Genomic DNA, 12,884 nt, shown 5'->3' with positions numbered 1-12,884 from the left:
ATAGACAGGATGGCCCGTTAATGTGGCAGGGAAGATATTGATCAGATAGACACCCTTCAGACTAGTTGAAAACTTGAAATTAGCCCCCAACAAGATAGTTTCCCACAATGTCCGTACATCCCTGCCGTGTATTGAGAACATCTTTCAGACAACCATTTTTTATATTATCATCGGGAGATGTTCCTAATACACAGCGGGAATATGTTGTGGGAAACTACCTTGTGGGGGCTGATTTGAACTCCTTTCAGACAACCAACCATCCTCCAACCTGGTTCTTTTTCTCTTTTTATAATATCAAAAGATAAGTTGATCCAGTGAGGGCATGGAATGGTTTGTTATAATTATGGTAGTAGTGCAGATAGAAGCTTATATATGATTATCGAATCAAGAAGCAACGCCTTTTCTCTAGTAAAACAATAAAATGATTTTTTTTTCTCTCATTAAAGTAGGTTGGAAACAAGAGGCGAAATGCTACAAGATCCCGATACGGATGGACATGTTGATCTGTCCATCCATGGTAATTAATGGCTTCTAGCACAAGATCCCGCATTTTCCTATACCAATCATTCATCGGCAATCGTCATGATCGTTGGTATTTGGCCGTGATTTACAAAATCAATCTTGTTCAATCTCATACAGCATAGGACTTCCTCTGGCAGTTCCTCAGGCTTCTGTGCCTGCAATAGTATTCAATAATAGTTAATGAACAATTAAGAAAAGTCACATTTGACTGCTTAAGGATTTGCATACTAGCAGGAAGGATCAATTATCTAGTTAAGTTTATACAGTGAAAGGGTTCTTCTAGACCCCAACAGAAATTGGAAATTGAGATGCAAAAGTTTGTAAAGTATGACTATCATATGCCTAGTTTTACCAAATGTAAAAATAGAAGAGATGCAATTATGTATTGATTAATTTGTAGTTGAAACTGGCTTGGAGTGTGTGTGTGTAATGTGTGTAATTACCATTCATGAATAAATACTTTCCTAAATGTCAGCTCAACTACTGATCTGCTTTAGTAAAACCAAGGATCAAAATATCGATATGTGCATCCATGTCTGTGGTTATGGAGATGCATGAATACACCGATACGAAAGGGGTTTGGGGTTTTTCAAAGTTTGGGATGATGGAAGGCATTCCTCTCAGGCTGTTAAAATTAGAAAAAATAAAAACAAAAATAGAGTATTGGTCTGTATCTATAAGCCAATACCCAAGGTGTTGGTATCCACTGTATCTTTGTTCCTTGAGTAAAACTCTTCTTAATTTGGGCTTAGTTGTTCATCATAGTGGAACTTGTTAATCAGAAGAAGAAGAAGCAAATAAAAGGCTTGATAAAATTAAAAAAAAAAAAAAGTGTACTTGGATTGTTAAGCCGAGATCAACAATTCCGTGTTTCAAACGATCAATGAATGATTCAAGTCCCTTCCTTGATATATAACTGAAGCGGTGTATATCCAGGTCTATCTCAAAGTAATTAGGACCCTGCATGAAATATGGCACATGTTACGGATTAATTAATTGCAGAAGCTGAATTATAGTCTTGAAAAAGAATTTCAGAGGTCCAGATAACAAGGAATTAACAGCTTCAAGTTTTCCAGGACTAAAATGTAATCAGAAAGCTTGAAGTTTGACCTGAGTTAGGTTCTGACTAATTATGTCTAGGCCCAATGCATTTTATCTTGAGTTCCTCACTTTTGTAATGCCAAAACAAGAATTGTAATGTCTCGAGTGCTAGAGATTTCAAAAAAAAAAATGAAAGAATACTTATCTGTTTTTTTTTTTTTTTTCTATTAAACTTGCAATAGCAAAAGCAGGAAATAACAGAAGGAAAATGTTATTTACCCTATAGAAATCGTGTTGTGGACGTGAAAGTACAGGCTTTTCATTATAGGCAGTCATGAGCTTCCTTTCAGCAGAGCTCAGGTGAAGATCCTCTGGATTAACAACATTTGCCATGATTTTTAGCCTTTCTCTGAAAGGAACTGTTGACTCCGATCTGAACCCTTTGACCTGTTCCTTTTCATCCTCAACCAATTTCTGTAGCAGAGAACATTATTACACTGCTGAAATATTAAATACAAATTGAAAATAAAAATAGTGCAAATAATATTAAATGCAACAGTTTAAAAGTAATGTACAAAAAGAAACTGCAAGAAGAAAAACTTTAGGCAAACAATTGTTGCTCGAAATCTGAGTCAGACTGGAAATTCATAACTGTTCTTAGAATATCTATTACCAACTTAGACAAGCCAATTACACGCATCCCTAGTCAGGCAATTTTCTAAGCAAGAAGAATTCATCTAATCAGAGGTTTCTTTTAATAATAAAACAAAATGAGATTAGTTCTGTGGGGTCATACCTTGCCCATATCCTAGGAAGATGTCAATAATTCATAACAGTAAATAAGAAATAGCAGAACGTGAAGCAACCAATAAAATGGTTTCAAACTAAACAATTCATAGTCATCTCTCAATAGAACATGGTTCTTCTTGGTAATGACTCTGGAAGTACCTGATTGAATCCAATGCACTATGGGCCTCAGTTACTCGAAGCAAATATGGGAGTGATGCAAATGGATAGGATAATAAACTTCACTTGAACCGGGTAAGATCTACCAATCCTTGGAAATGCATCATATCTACTTATAGCTCCTTTGCTCCTTTCATCAGATATGGTGTAGGGGATGGGAGTCATATCATCTTTTGGACTGATTTTTGGTTGGGTGAAAGACCTCAGGCTCTTTCCTTTCCTTGTATTTTTAGACTTTCACAAAACCATGAGGCTGTGATCTCTTCTTGCCTTTGCACAGACTATGCTAGCCTTACGTGGAACCTTAATTTATCCAGAGTTCTAGAACTCCAAGAGGGTCAGAATTTGAGGAACCTGCTCCCCTTTTTGAAGCCCTCAAGGAGGTCTACCTCTCATATTCTATTCCTGATCAATGTAGTCAGAATTTGCACCCTTTCGCCCTTATAACAGGACCAAATGCCAGAAATTTCTAGCCAACACTATATGGAACCCACATATTCCGGCCAGAATATCTTTCTTTATTTGGGAAGTAAATCTTAGAAGAGCAAATACATGTGATATAAGAGAAAGAAAAAGGCTGGGCAGGGAGTGGATTCCCCCAGTGTGTGTTATGTACCTTTAAGACAGTGAATCAGTTGACCATCTCCTGATCCACTGTGTGGGAACAAATTCCAATGGAACAGCTTGGCCTTTCCTTTCTATCCATGGAAGGGGATACCGTGAACACAATCAGATGGGTTGAGAAACAGTAGAGCAGCCCCTGGAGACTGACTCTTTTTTTTTTGAGTGAATCTAGGGATATTGCAACAATTTTATAAATCCATTTCAGATGAATCCCTAGGGAACTGAATTCTATGGTTGATGAGCTTGATGGGCCCAGGATTGAGAGGGTTTCTTTGTATATCTATAGGTCCATGCTCCTATATTTTCGAGTTGGGCAACTTCTTTATGTGTACCATGTACATCCTCTCATGTACACCTTTTTATCTTTAATGAATATTCTGTTATCTTCGTCCAGAAAACTACACAATTCATAAAAGAGAAGCTGCATTTTGTAGTGAATTCTAGACTTCAAACAAAATAAAAAGTAAAACTCATTGTGAGGAATATGAATAGGTTCCTGCAATACAAAGGTTATTTAAGCTGAAAATATAAGATGAGACGAGAAATTAAACAAACAAATTAGCAGAAGCAGTTGTTTCTTGTAATATTCCATTAAAAAGGCATCCATAGTGTATCTCTAAGATGTAATTTGTGCCTCCCAAGAAACAGATGTCAAATCATTTGCCAAAAAAAAAGAAACAAATGTCAAAGAAAATTACCTTGATGCTTTCCTGAAAACGAGGAGAGATCTTCTCAAAGTTCTCTGATACCTTGAAATATAATACAAGGCTCATCCCTTCCCCATCACCATCACCTAGGAACATGGCAGCTGGATAAGTGGGCAGCTGCCACAAGAAACAAGAAAGTACATTATCAGATGAAACTCAGGATTTGGTACTTTCAGAATTAATTAACACCCCCCCACCCACAAAAAAAAAAGAAGAAAAAGATAGAAAGATAGAGGGAGGGATGTGAAGAAAATGGAGAAACAAATTGTACCTGAATATTAATGATCAGGAGTGAGGGTGCTTTGTCATGTGGTTCCACAGATGGAAGTTCAAGATACTGGGCAATGTGGTTTATCTTTCTTGAGCACACAAATAAATCAGCTCCAATTGGGGTATATGGACTGTAATTTGGAGCAGGAGCCTTCCGCTTATCTCTGCATGATGGATTGTCGAGGTTAAGATAGATAACCCTTACACGAGTAAAACCCATAAACCAAAACAGAACCACCAGTACTTGTTACAAATGTCTAAATGTTTTCCACATGATTGTATAAATCAAGTCAAAGATACATGCCTAAAATAAGTTTCCGCACGAAGCTTAAAGCCTGAAGGTGCAATTTCAGACCAACTTCCTACAGTTTTCTCTGCAGTTGAACATGGAATCAAAATTCCTGCTTTGGGGCGATATACAAATCTCTTTGAAGCACCTGTAAGATAAAAAAGAAGACATCAAAAGGTGTCAACTTAGAAAATTAAGAAATCAATTGGAGCATCCTGAAGAGACTATAGAGTTAGGTATCAGAGTTCTGTGAATAGTGGCATGTGCAATAACCTGAATGCAATTCCCACCTATTCAGGAGAAGGTGGCAAGTTTAAGTAATGAAAAATGGGATAATGGTGTGATTTAATCACAACTAAAAATAAGAAAGACTCTCGTAGAAACTGAAGAGGATAAGTTACCAAAGTATCTAGTTACAAGTTCTGTCATTGCAGGTTATAGGTATTCAATTTCTTTGCTTTTCCTCTAAGTTGCTTTTCCATTTTAGTTACAGGAGAAATTGGAAACCGTTTCCTATTTCTTCTACATCAGAATTAGGTCATAGTCAAAGAATCATTTTTATTATTTTGTGATTCATTTAAGCTTGTAAGAGGTATTTACCTGGGACTATTTTTCTTCTCTTTCTAGTTTATTTTTTCATTCTTCTGCTCATCAAGATACTAAAGTCCTTGTCACTGTCTTCACATAGTATTCAACATAAAGGTTAAACTTACAGTTTCAACCCTCTAATTTTATCATCAGAAAACTTGAGTTGATCTAATATCACCATGATATAGGTTACATAACTGATATAAAAAAGAAAAGAAAAGAAATAAAACATCTGAATGGTCAAAAGCAGATGAACAAACTGTTCTGTATCTTAATTCTTGAGCCACCTTGGGAATATGACTAATACTGTTAAGTATTTTCTCAAGAAGCTAAACTAGGACCAAAAGCAAATGCCAACAAGGCCTTTGGCCCAATCAATGTACTAAGCACTTGATTAAGAAGCAAAATACTATGTAAACATGGCAAAATTCAATTCTGAGTTACCAGGAAAAAAACCATGTTTTAAATAGAAAAAAGTTTACCTAATGAAGAAATATGCTCTTTTCCTTCCAATTTTTTCACTGAACTCTGTCAATTTCTTAAGTAACTGTGAAATATAAATATTAAGTAGGGGTGCAAATGGATCAGATCATGATTTGATCCGATCCGAGATCTGATCCTATTTGGTTGAATTCGGATGACCCCTATCCGATCCAATGTGTTATATATTTATAAATATATATAATACATATATATATATATGTTATTTATTTATAAAAATATTATTTATATTGTATTTTATAAAATTTAATATTATTTATTTTTTTTATAAAAAACATGTATATATATGATGAGAATAATTAAAAAATACTTCTATTTCTTGTTTTTTCTTTATTTAAATTGGTATATTTAATTTTTTCTTTCAATAATTTATTATTTTTAAAGAAAACAAGTCGGATCAAATCAGATCGAAAGATCCGATAGGATTCGAATTCAGATCAAATCTTATCAGATCCAATCAAATCTTTGGATCACATTGGATCGGATCCGACATGAACAGTGTCGGATCGAATCCGACAACGGATTCAAATATACCCTGATTTGAATCCAATACAATCTGTTTGCATCCCTAATATTACGATTTTAATTTTTAGTGTTACGGTGATCAAATCAGAGAAGATTTTGGCATAATGTCAGCTTCATGAGGGAAATTGTGCAGATTACAACATATCTAATCAACTTTGGAATTCTACAAGTAGGTCAAGATTTAAGCAGTGCTCATAATTTAACAATGGTTATGGCACTGAACAGAAGGGAATGGCATAACAGGATTCATGTAGCTGACCCCATGTAGTTGGGACCAGTGGGCTGGTTACGGTCCTAACCTTTGGCATTTTTTCACACAAATTGACCACTCTCAGATTCGAATCTGTGCATTCACACTTGACAGACAGATTTTACCATTACACCAAGTAATAAAATAAAAAGTGAAATTTTGAAGTTCTGTACTTACAACTTTCACTCTTTTCCTCTCCATCATAGGACTTCCTCTTGAAGGAAAGCCTGATAACTGCTGACTTCTTCCACTGAGATTGTGCACTTGGACTTGATGGAGGTTGGTTCTTATCATTGAAACTAACAGAAGGATGTAACCGAGGTAAACGAGATTTAAAGGTACTTTCTTGAGTTTTCTCTTCAGAATCATGTCTATTATATTTTAGACCATTAAAACTTCCATAACCTTGGGCACTTAAAAGTGAAAATCCCTTTGTATCCTTACATTCTTCTTTGCTCAAGAACTTCTCAGCTTTACCCCCATCTATTTTCAAGTAACTTTCATAAAATTCCTCATACTTGCACCTGTTATCAACATAGCAGGATGCAGCTTCATACTGAAGTAATTTCGCACTTGAGATATTCCCAATTGCATTGCCTACAGAAGGAAAACAGTCTGCAAGATGTATGTAGCTGAGAAGTATTAATCATAAATGGATAAATCATTTTCACATTCTAAAATTATTTAGATATTCTATCTAAGACAACAGTCAGCTTGAGTGGAGACAACTGTCCAACACAATGACCACTTGTAGAATGCTGAAGATTATACTCACAGTTCAAAGAACAGAACAAATAGGGTGGTTAAAATCATCCTGTGGAGTTAACTTTTGTTCAGTTTATTGGTGAACTGTCCATAAAGTCTTACTAGATAGTTATCTTGGATTCCATAGTTCAATTAAAATGCTTGTGGTAAAGGTTAATGTGCTTACCTCCATGAACACTACTGAAGTCATCATCAGAATCGGACTCAAGAATGCTGGCAGAATCAAACCATGAATCTTCTTGGCAAATAACTGCAAACAAACAAATTTCTATAGTGAATTCTCAAGGCACTTGCAACCAGTAAAAGAAAGCAGCTCAGTGTGGAAAGAACTTTAAGATAATGACTACTGCGAAAACTGTACAACATACTTATGATGTAAAACTGAACATTTTTCATTTACATGTATTTGTGTGTCATTAATATTGCATTTCACTCCATTATGCCAAATTAAACATTCCATATAAGGAGAAGACAATAACTCAATATGGTTCTACAAACTATGTGGTTCCCACGATCCTCTTTTACAACAAATTAGAAATACAAAAATAGCAATGCCACAATAACAATGGGAAATTGTACCTTTTAATGCTGATAGGAAGGTTTATGAAATGAGAAATTGGAAGACTTACTGTGAACTCAATTTTTCCTTAAGACTGTCTGAATTTAGGACACAGGTGCCGATGATCCAGTAGCTGAGATGGTCACTCAGCATCCCTCCATGTATGGAGGCGCAGGCTAAAACCCGCAAAGTGGCAGGCTTTCCATGGTAGGGTCAGTGGACCACACGTGCACCCTGCTCTGTCCCCACCCATTAATCCCCTCTGTAATGTGTAATATGTTATACCAAAACAAACAAAACAAAGCCAAAATAAAAAAAAAAAAAAAAGAAAAGAAAATTTTAAGGACACAAGTGGAAACATACGAAACAAAGCTGAAAGGAGAAAATGGGAATAACCCACTATCTGCTAGTGGTAAAATATTAAAAAAAAACTAAAAGTATCTGTTTTCCTCAAGATTCTGCCCAAGTTACGTTATCAGGACTAAACTACAAAGCCAATGCTTTAATCCCTACTACACATTTCCTCTTCCATTCTAGTCCAAACACTGCCAAGTATAAAATTTCTCAAAGTTTATCAAGTTTAAAGACACGGTATAAAAGAGAAACCATATGCATTAAGAGTACAGATTTTAAGTTTTGGAAATTTCAGTTATTTCAAACTCTTAGTCCATGAAAGAAATTTTCCGAAATATTTGGATGAAATTTAATTATTTTATCAATGCTAATAGTATTTTTATATTATTTTTGAAAATATTATTAGTCATAGTATTTCTAATAATATTTAAATTTTGATTTTTGGGTAAATAAATGGATAAAATCCCAAAATTGTGGATGAAATAAATCCACCAGAAATATCCAAAATTTCATCAGTGACTCTGTCCAAACACGAAATCTAAAACCAGATACATTAAAAAAAAAAAACTGTAAACTAGTTATTTATAGAAAATTCATGCCTAGATCCACAAAAAATAAGAGATAAACCGTACTTTCAAGTTTGTGATACTGACATAAAAATGTACAAGATTATTTAAACAGAGACAATAATGAAATCTGGTGGTAAAATGACAGTATTTTCAGGCCAACCAATGAATCTAGTAATTATCTTCAGTAAACAGAATGTGCTGTGCTACACCTACAGAACTCAGAAATCATTAAGTCAAAAATCAACCTGACTGGATGGTTTACATATACAACCAAATGATTTCTTCATCATTCGCTTTCTATTCTTTTTTTTCCTTTTTAGAGTACCATGCAAATGTGAGAATAGATGACTAATCAGGTTGTTTTGTGACACCAGAAATTTCCTAGCAGGGAAAATGGTTATAACTTATAAGGGGAGAAAAGGTACCATTTGGATCGACTTGACTGTGGTGCCATTGTAACTGAGTGAGATGGAATGTCGCATTGGAAACTTCTGATATCCTGCATTTAGTTGTTTGGCCCTTCTCAAAGTTCACATGAACGAACTCGCTTACAGAAAAATCCGTTAGATGATTTCCTGAATCATTAATCCGTTTCTGTGGTATATCAGAGACCAAAGCAGAATTCTTTACACGGAATTTGTTACATCTGCGGCTCTGCTTCCTTCGTGGTCTAGTTCTTTTGTTTGGCGTTGATACACAGCCACCCATTCTGATGGGTTAGTTTATAAAATCTCAATAGCCAGAGAAATTCTCTTCATATGAGATGCAACCCTCAGTTCATAGGCTGGTACAAAGCGCATTAACTGCAGGAACACAAGGGACCTGCCATGGATTTGCCCAAAAATAGGAGCTCAGCATCTTTAGCCTTGTAAATCCAATTTGCAGGCTAGATATGCTTGCACGTTTTTCCAGCCAACAAATACAGAGAAAGACAGAGAGAGTACAAAATAATGTTGTTGGTAACTGGCGAGACCCAAGTGACATCCAATGCATGCCATATCATAAGGGAAAGAGAAAAAAAAAAGGAAGAAAATCATTTTTGTTGATCTAGGAAACACTGAATGTAGACCCTGAGGTGCTGTGACTGAGGTTCATATGAACCTGGACCACCACTGTACTAAAACCTGGACCATATTATTATTAACCTTTTACAGCGACTAGGGGGCTGTGGGGTCAGTAACGCTTAGCCTAGCGAGTCCGGATCTGGTGCGAACACAAGCCTGGCAGATGGGTTTCTATCTCTTCCTGCATGGGCTTTCCACCCAATATAAGTTTAATTGCGTGGTTGTATTTGGTAATTGTTTTTCATATGACCAAATAACGAGTCATAAGGAAAAAATCAAAAAAAGAAATTAATTGTAAGAACCATGGAAGCAGATTAGTGAGCAGAGGAAAAAAAGTTGACAACGCACTTCGGAATTTACCGAGATCATCAAAATCATGCCTGAAGCATGTAATTTGGAGCAAAAACCAGCATTTCACCTCCAGAAATAAACCTGTAGATAAGGACCATAAGGTATCAGACAGATTGTAATACCCGATGAAGTTCAAATTAGAATTTACGGATTAACATGAACCGTGAAGAAGTGATTACTGATACCCATAGTTTTGAAACAGAAAATTATGCAGAAGCGTTATGCTAATTTCTAAACCCAAAAAGAAAGGTAAGAATTTTCTGTTATACTGAAAGTGAACTTGTTGAAATAAGAAGGAAATTAATATGTTCTTCTGACTTTCAAAGAATCAAATATCTGGACGGCGAATAAAGAAAAAGACGGCAATGGCTCCTCGGGGAAACATGAAAATAAGATAAAAATATATCTACACGAATTTAGAAATATCAGAATGAAGCTGAAATTAAAATGTAGTGATGGCGAATGTGATTTAAATATTCGTTCAATTTAAAAAAAAAAACGAATAAAAGAGAGGAATTTAATTCGCGTAACTCTATTTCATATTTCGGAATTGGCGACGACAGAAACTGATAAAGTTCTGCGAATTGGACATACATGCGACAAATCAAAATTTAAAGGTCAGAAATTTCTTAAATAGAATCAATTTTCAAGATGTCAACAACATAGGCTAACGGGGGAGGAATTGCATGGGCATGCAATCAATCCCCGAGAAAAGAAAAACATGAAAACAAGCAGAATATTCTATTAAGCAAAGACAAATTAAACGAAAACAAATGGACAAAACAAATACAGTGAAATAAAATCACCAGAAGACGCCAGAGAGAAAGAAAGAGAATATGGAAAAGACTAAAGAGGTTAAGATTAGGTGAGAAATTCAGTAAAAGCACATAGACGTAAATGCCATTATGCCGATACAGGGATCCCTCTGAGTGTGAGAAAAAGAGAAAAAGCGACAAATCCAGGGAGAGCGAGGAAGAGACCTGAAGCAAGCGAAACAATGGGTCGTATTACAGCACGAATCCAGCACAAGAAGCCGTTGTTGCAGAAGAGATGGACCGAAGATCGTCTCCCCCTTCTGCAACAACAATTCCATCAATTGCCAATAACGACACCAATAATAACAAAAATTGCTGCCAATTCAAACCAGATGGAGAAGAGAGAGAAAGAGACGAGCCGATAGATCCAGCAGCCCGTCGTCGTCGGATTCAATTCTTTCCTTCTATTCTCCCCCGAGATTTCGCGGGCCAAGACCAGCTCTTCCTCTCCTCTTATCTTTTATTCCACGTGTCATTCTTTTCTGAAAATTTAACTTTGCTCTACTCATGATTACTTTCCGGCACGTGCGATGCACGGGTTTATTAAAAAGAAATCCAAGGTTTCTATCAAAATAAAGAAAAGAAATCCAAGGTTCCAAACATTATATCATTACCCCGGAATAAAGTATTTTAATTATTACAAATATTTAAATAAAGAATTGATTAATTTAAATTAGTTAATTAATTAATTTACTATTATTAAAAATATAACTTATATATTATTAACAATTAATCTAGGATATTATATTTACTAAGTATTTATTAATGTCAAAGTTTTTTTTATCTTTGATCACTATTAATCTAAACTAAATCAATATACAAATTAACTTAACTACATGTAAGTATACTTTAATATAAACCACATTAATATAACTAATTAAGTTATGTTAATTAAATTGACCTATCCAATCTAGCGGGGCCTTGTGTGATGCACGACCTTTGTTAAATAAAATCCAAGCAAAACGACTATTGTGACATTTTTAATTGGGCAAAGCCAAGCTAGGTTATATATTGTTAAAAAAAATTGTATTAATTTTTTATTAATGTTTATTGATTTTTATTATGATTACATAAATTATTGTTAATTTATGTTATTTTAAACGAAATTTAAATGAATTTTAATTTTTCTTAGATTTTTTTTTGAGTTTTACTCGTTTTCATTTGATTATGTTCATTTTCATTTATTTTGAATGGAATTTAAATATAGGTGTTGTTTATAAATCATATATTCAAATTAAATGACTAATTTAAAACATCTAATGAAATATTGATATTATCTATTAAAATACTTATTTTAACTTTCTTAATTTATCTTAGTATAATTTTATTGTGGCTAAATTTATGTCTTAGTATTATATACTATAAATTGTGGTAGGTTGGTGCTCGCACCCTTCGAGCAGCCCCTTGCAATCTTGCATTGTGAATATGTCCCATGAAATAAATCAGATAACTACAAAGATATTTCCAATGCAAGGTTGTAAAGGCTGTTGGAACGGGCTTTGCCTTTACCGAAGTCGGACTCCATACTCTCTATATGTGAGGTTGGGAGGACTGTCCATTCATGTTTCCATTCTCTATTAAGTAGAAAAATGAACCTCCATCCAAGGATTAAAGTATCGTATTGGACCACTTGAATATGGATACAGATACAAATACGCTTTGAAAACACATGAATATGAACGAAAAATATGGATACGCCAAAAAATGCATATTAATTCCGTAAACATGTTAATAATATTATTTTTAAGATCAAAATAACTATAATTAATGTATAAATACAGAGAAAATGTATATTCTAAAGGTATATGCGAAGAAATATACTACAATTAATAAAACGGGATGCATAGAAATCATAAAATTTTATTGATATTGTATCAACCAAGAATCTTGGAAACAATAAACACGTTATTCTATTGAATTTCAAGGCACAAAACATATGCAACTATTATATGTGAATTATTATGTTGATTATTTTCTATTTCACTATTTTTAATTTTTAATATTAACTAAAAATTAATTCTCAAATGTTTAGTTAACAATATTTTTATTTTTGTAAACAATAAACATGTTATAATAAATAGTAATTAAAATTTTATAATAATATTTAATATTAACCTAAAGTAT

At 34.2% G+C, this 12,884-nt stretch overlaps 1 protein-coding gene across 9 annotated transcripts; it reads right to left on the bottom strand.

The window, feature by feature from the left end:
- Window positions 1–399: 399 nt before the first annotated feature.
- LOC148863226 (uncharacterized) lies at window positions 400–11,215 on the bottom strand. Of its 9 annotated transcripts, none has more exons than XM_088978474.1 (12): window positions 11,090–11,215; window positions 10,926–11,020; window positions 9,943–10,026; window positions 8,956–9,352; window positions 7,215–7,298; window positions 6,461–6,898; window positions 4,435–4,567; window positions 4,132–4,294; window positions 3,852–3,977; window positions 1,843–2,037; window positions 1,360–1,482; window positions 400–677 (listed from the first exon to the last, which is right to left on the bottom strand). In XM_088978474.1, the coding sequence occupies exons 4-12, from the start codon at window positions 9,236–9,238 to the stop codon at window positions 564–566; spliced, it is 1,659 nt and encodes a 552-aa protein (XP_088834600.1). In that variant the 5' UTR covers window positions 9,239–9,352; window positions 9,943–10,026; window positions 10,926–11,020; window positions 11,090–11,215; the 3' UTR covers window positions 400–563. The 9 variants fall into 9 exon arrangements, 7 of the variants coding, with proteins under 7 accessions (XP_088834600.1, XP_088834603.1, XP_088834604.1 ...); XM_088978477.1 differs by having other exon boundaries at window positions 9,955–10,026; window positions 11,090–11,186; XM_088978478.1 differs by having other exon boundaries at window positions 9,955–10,026; window positions 11,116–11,186.
- Between the last annotated feature and the right edge of the window lie 1,669 nt (window positions 11,216–12,884).

This window comes from Nelumbo lutea, chromosome 3 (genome assembly GCF_056320005.1).
Source record: "Nelumbo lutea isolate HS-2025 chromosome 3, American lotus-T2T, whole genome shotgun sequence".
NCBI classification, from domain to species: Eukaryota; Viridiplantae; Streptophyta; class Magnoliopsida; order Proteales; family Nelumbonaceae; genus Nelumbo; species Nelumbo lutea.
This window is presented reverse-complemented; position numbering and strand designations above follow the sequence as displayed.

What these genes read in the sequence shown, in the direction of transcription:
- LOC148863226 (XM_088978474.1), bottom strand. Translation starts at nt 9,238, where the DNA reads ATGGGTGGCTGTGTATCAACGCCAAACAAAAGAACTAGACCACGAAGG. An exon ending in CGTGCGGAAACTTATTTTAG is followed by an intron (nt 4,295 to 4,434) that starts GCATGTATCTTT and finishes TCCATCATGCAG; the next exon opens with AGATAAGCGGAAGGCTCCTG. An exon ending in GTTTTCAGGAAAGCATCAAG is followed by an intron (nt 2,038 to 3,851) that starts GTAATTTTCTTT and finishes TCTCTGCTACAG; the next exon opens with AAATTGGTTGAGGATGAAAA.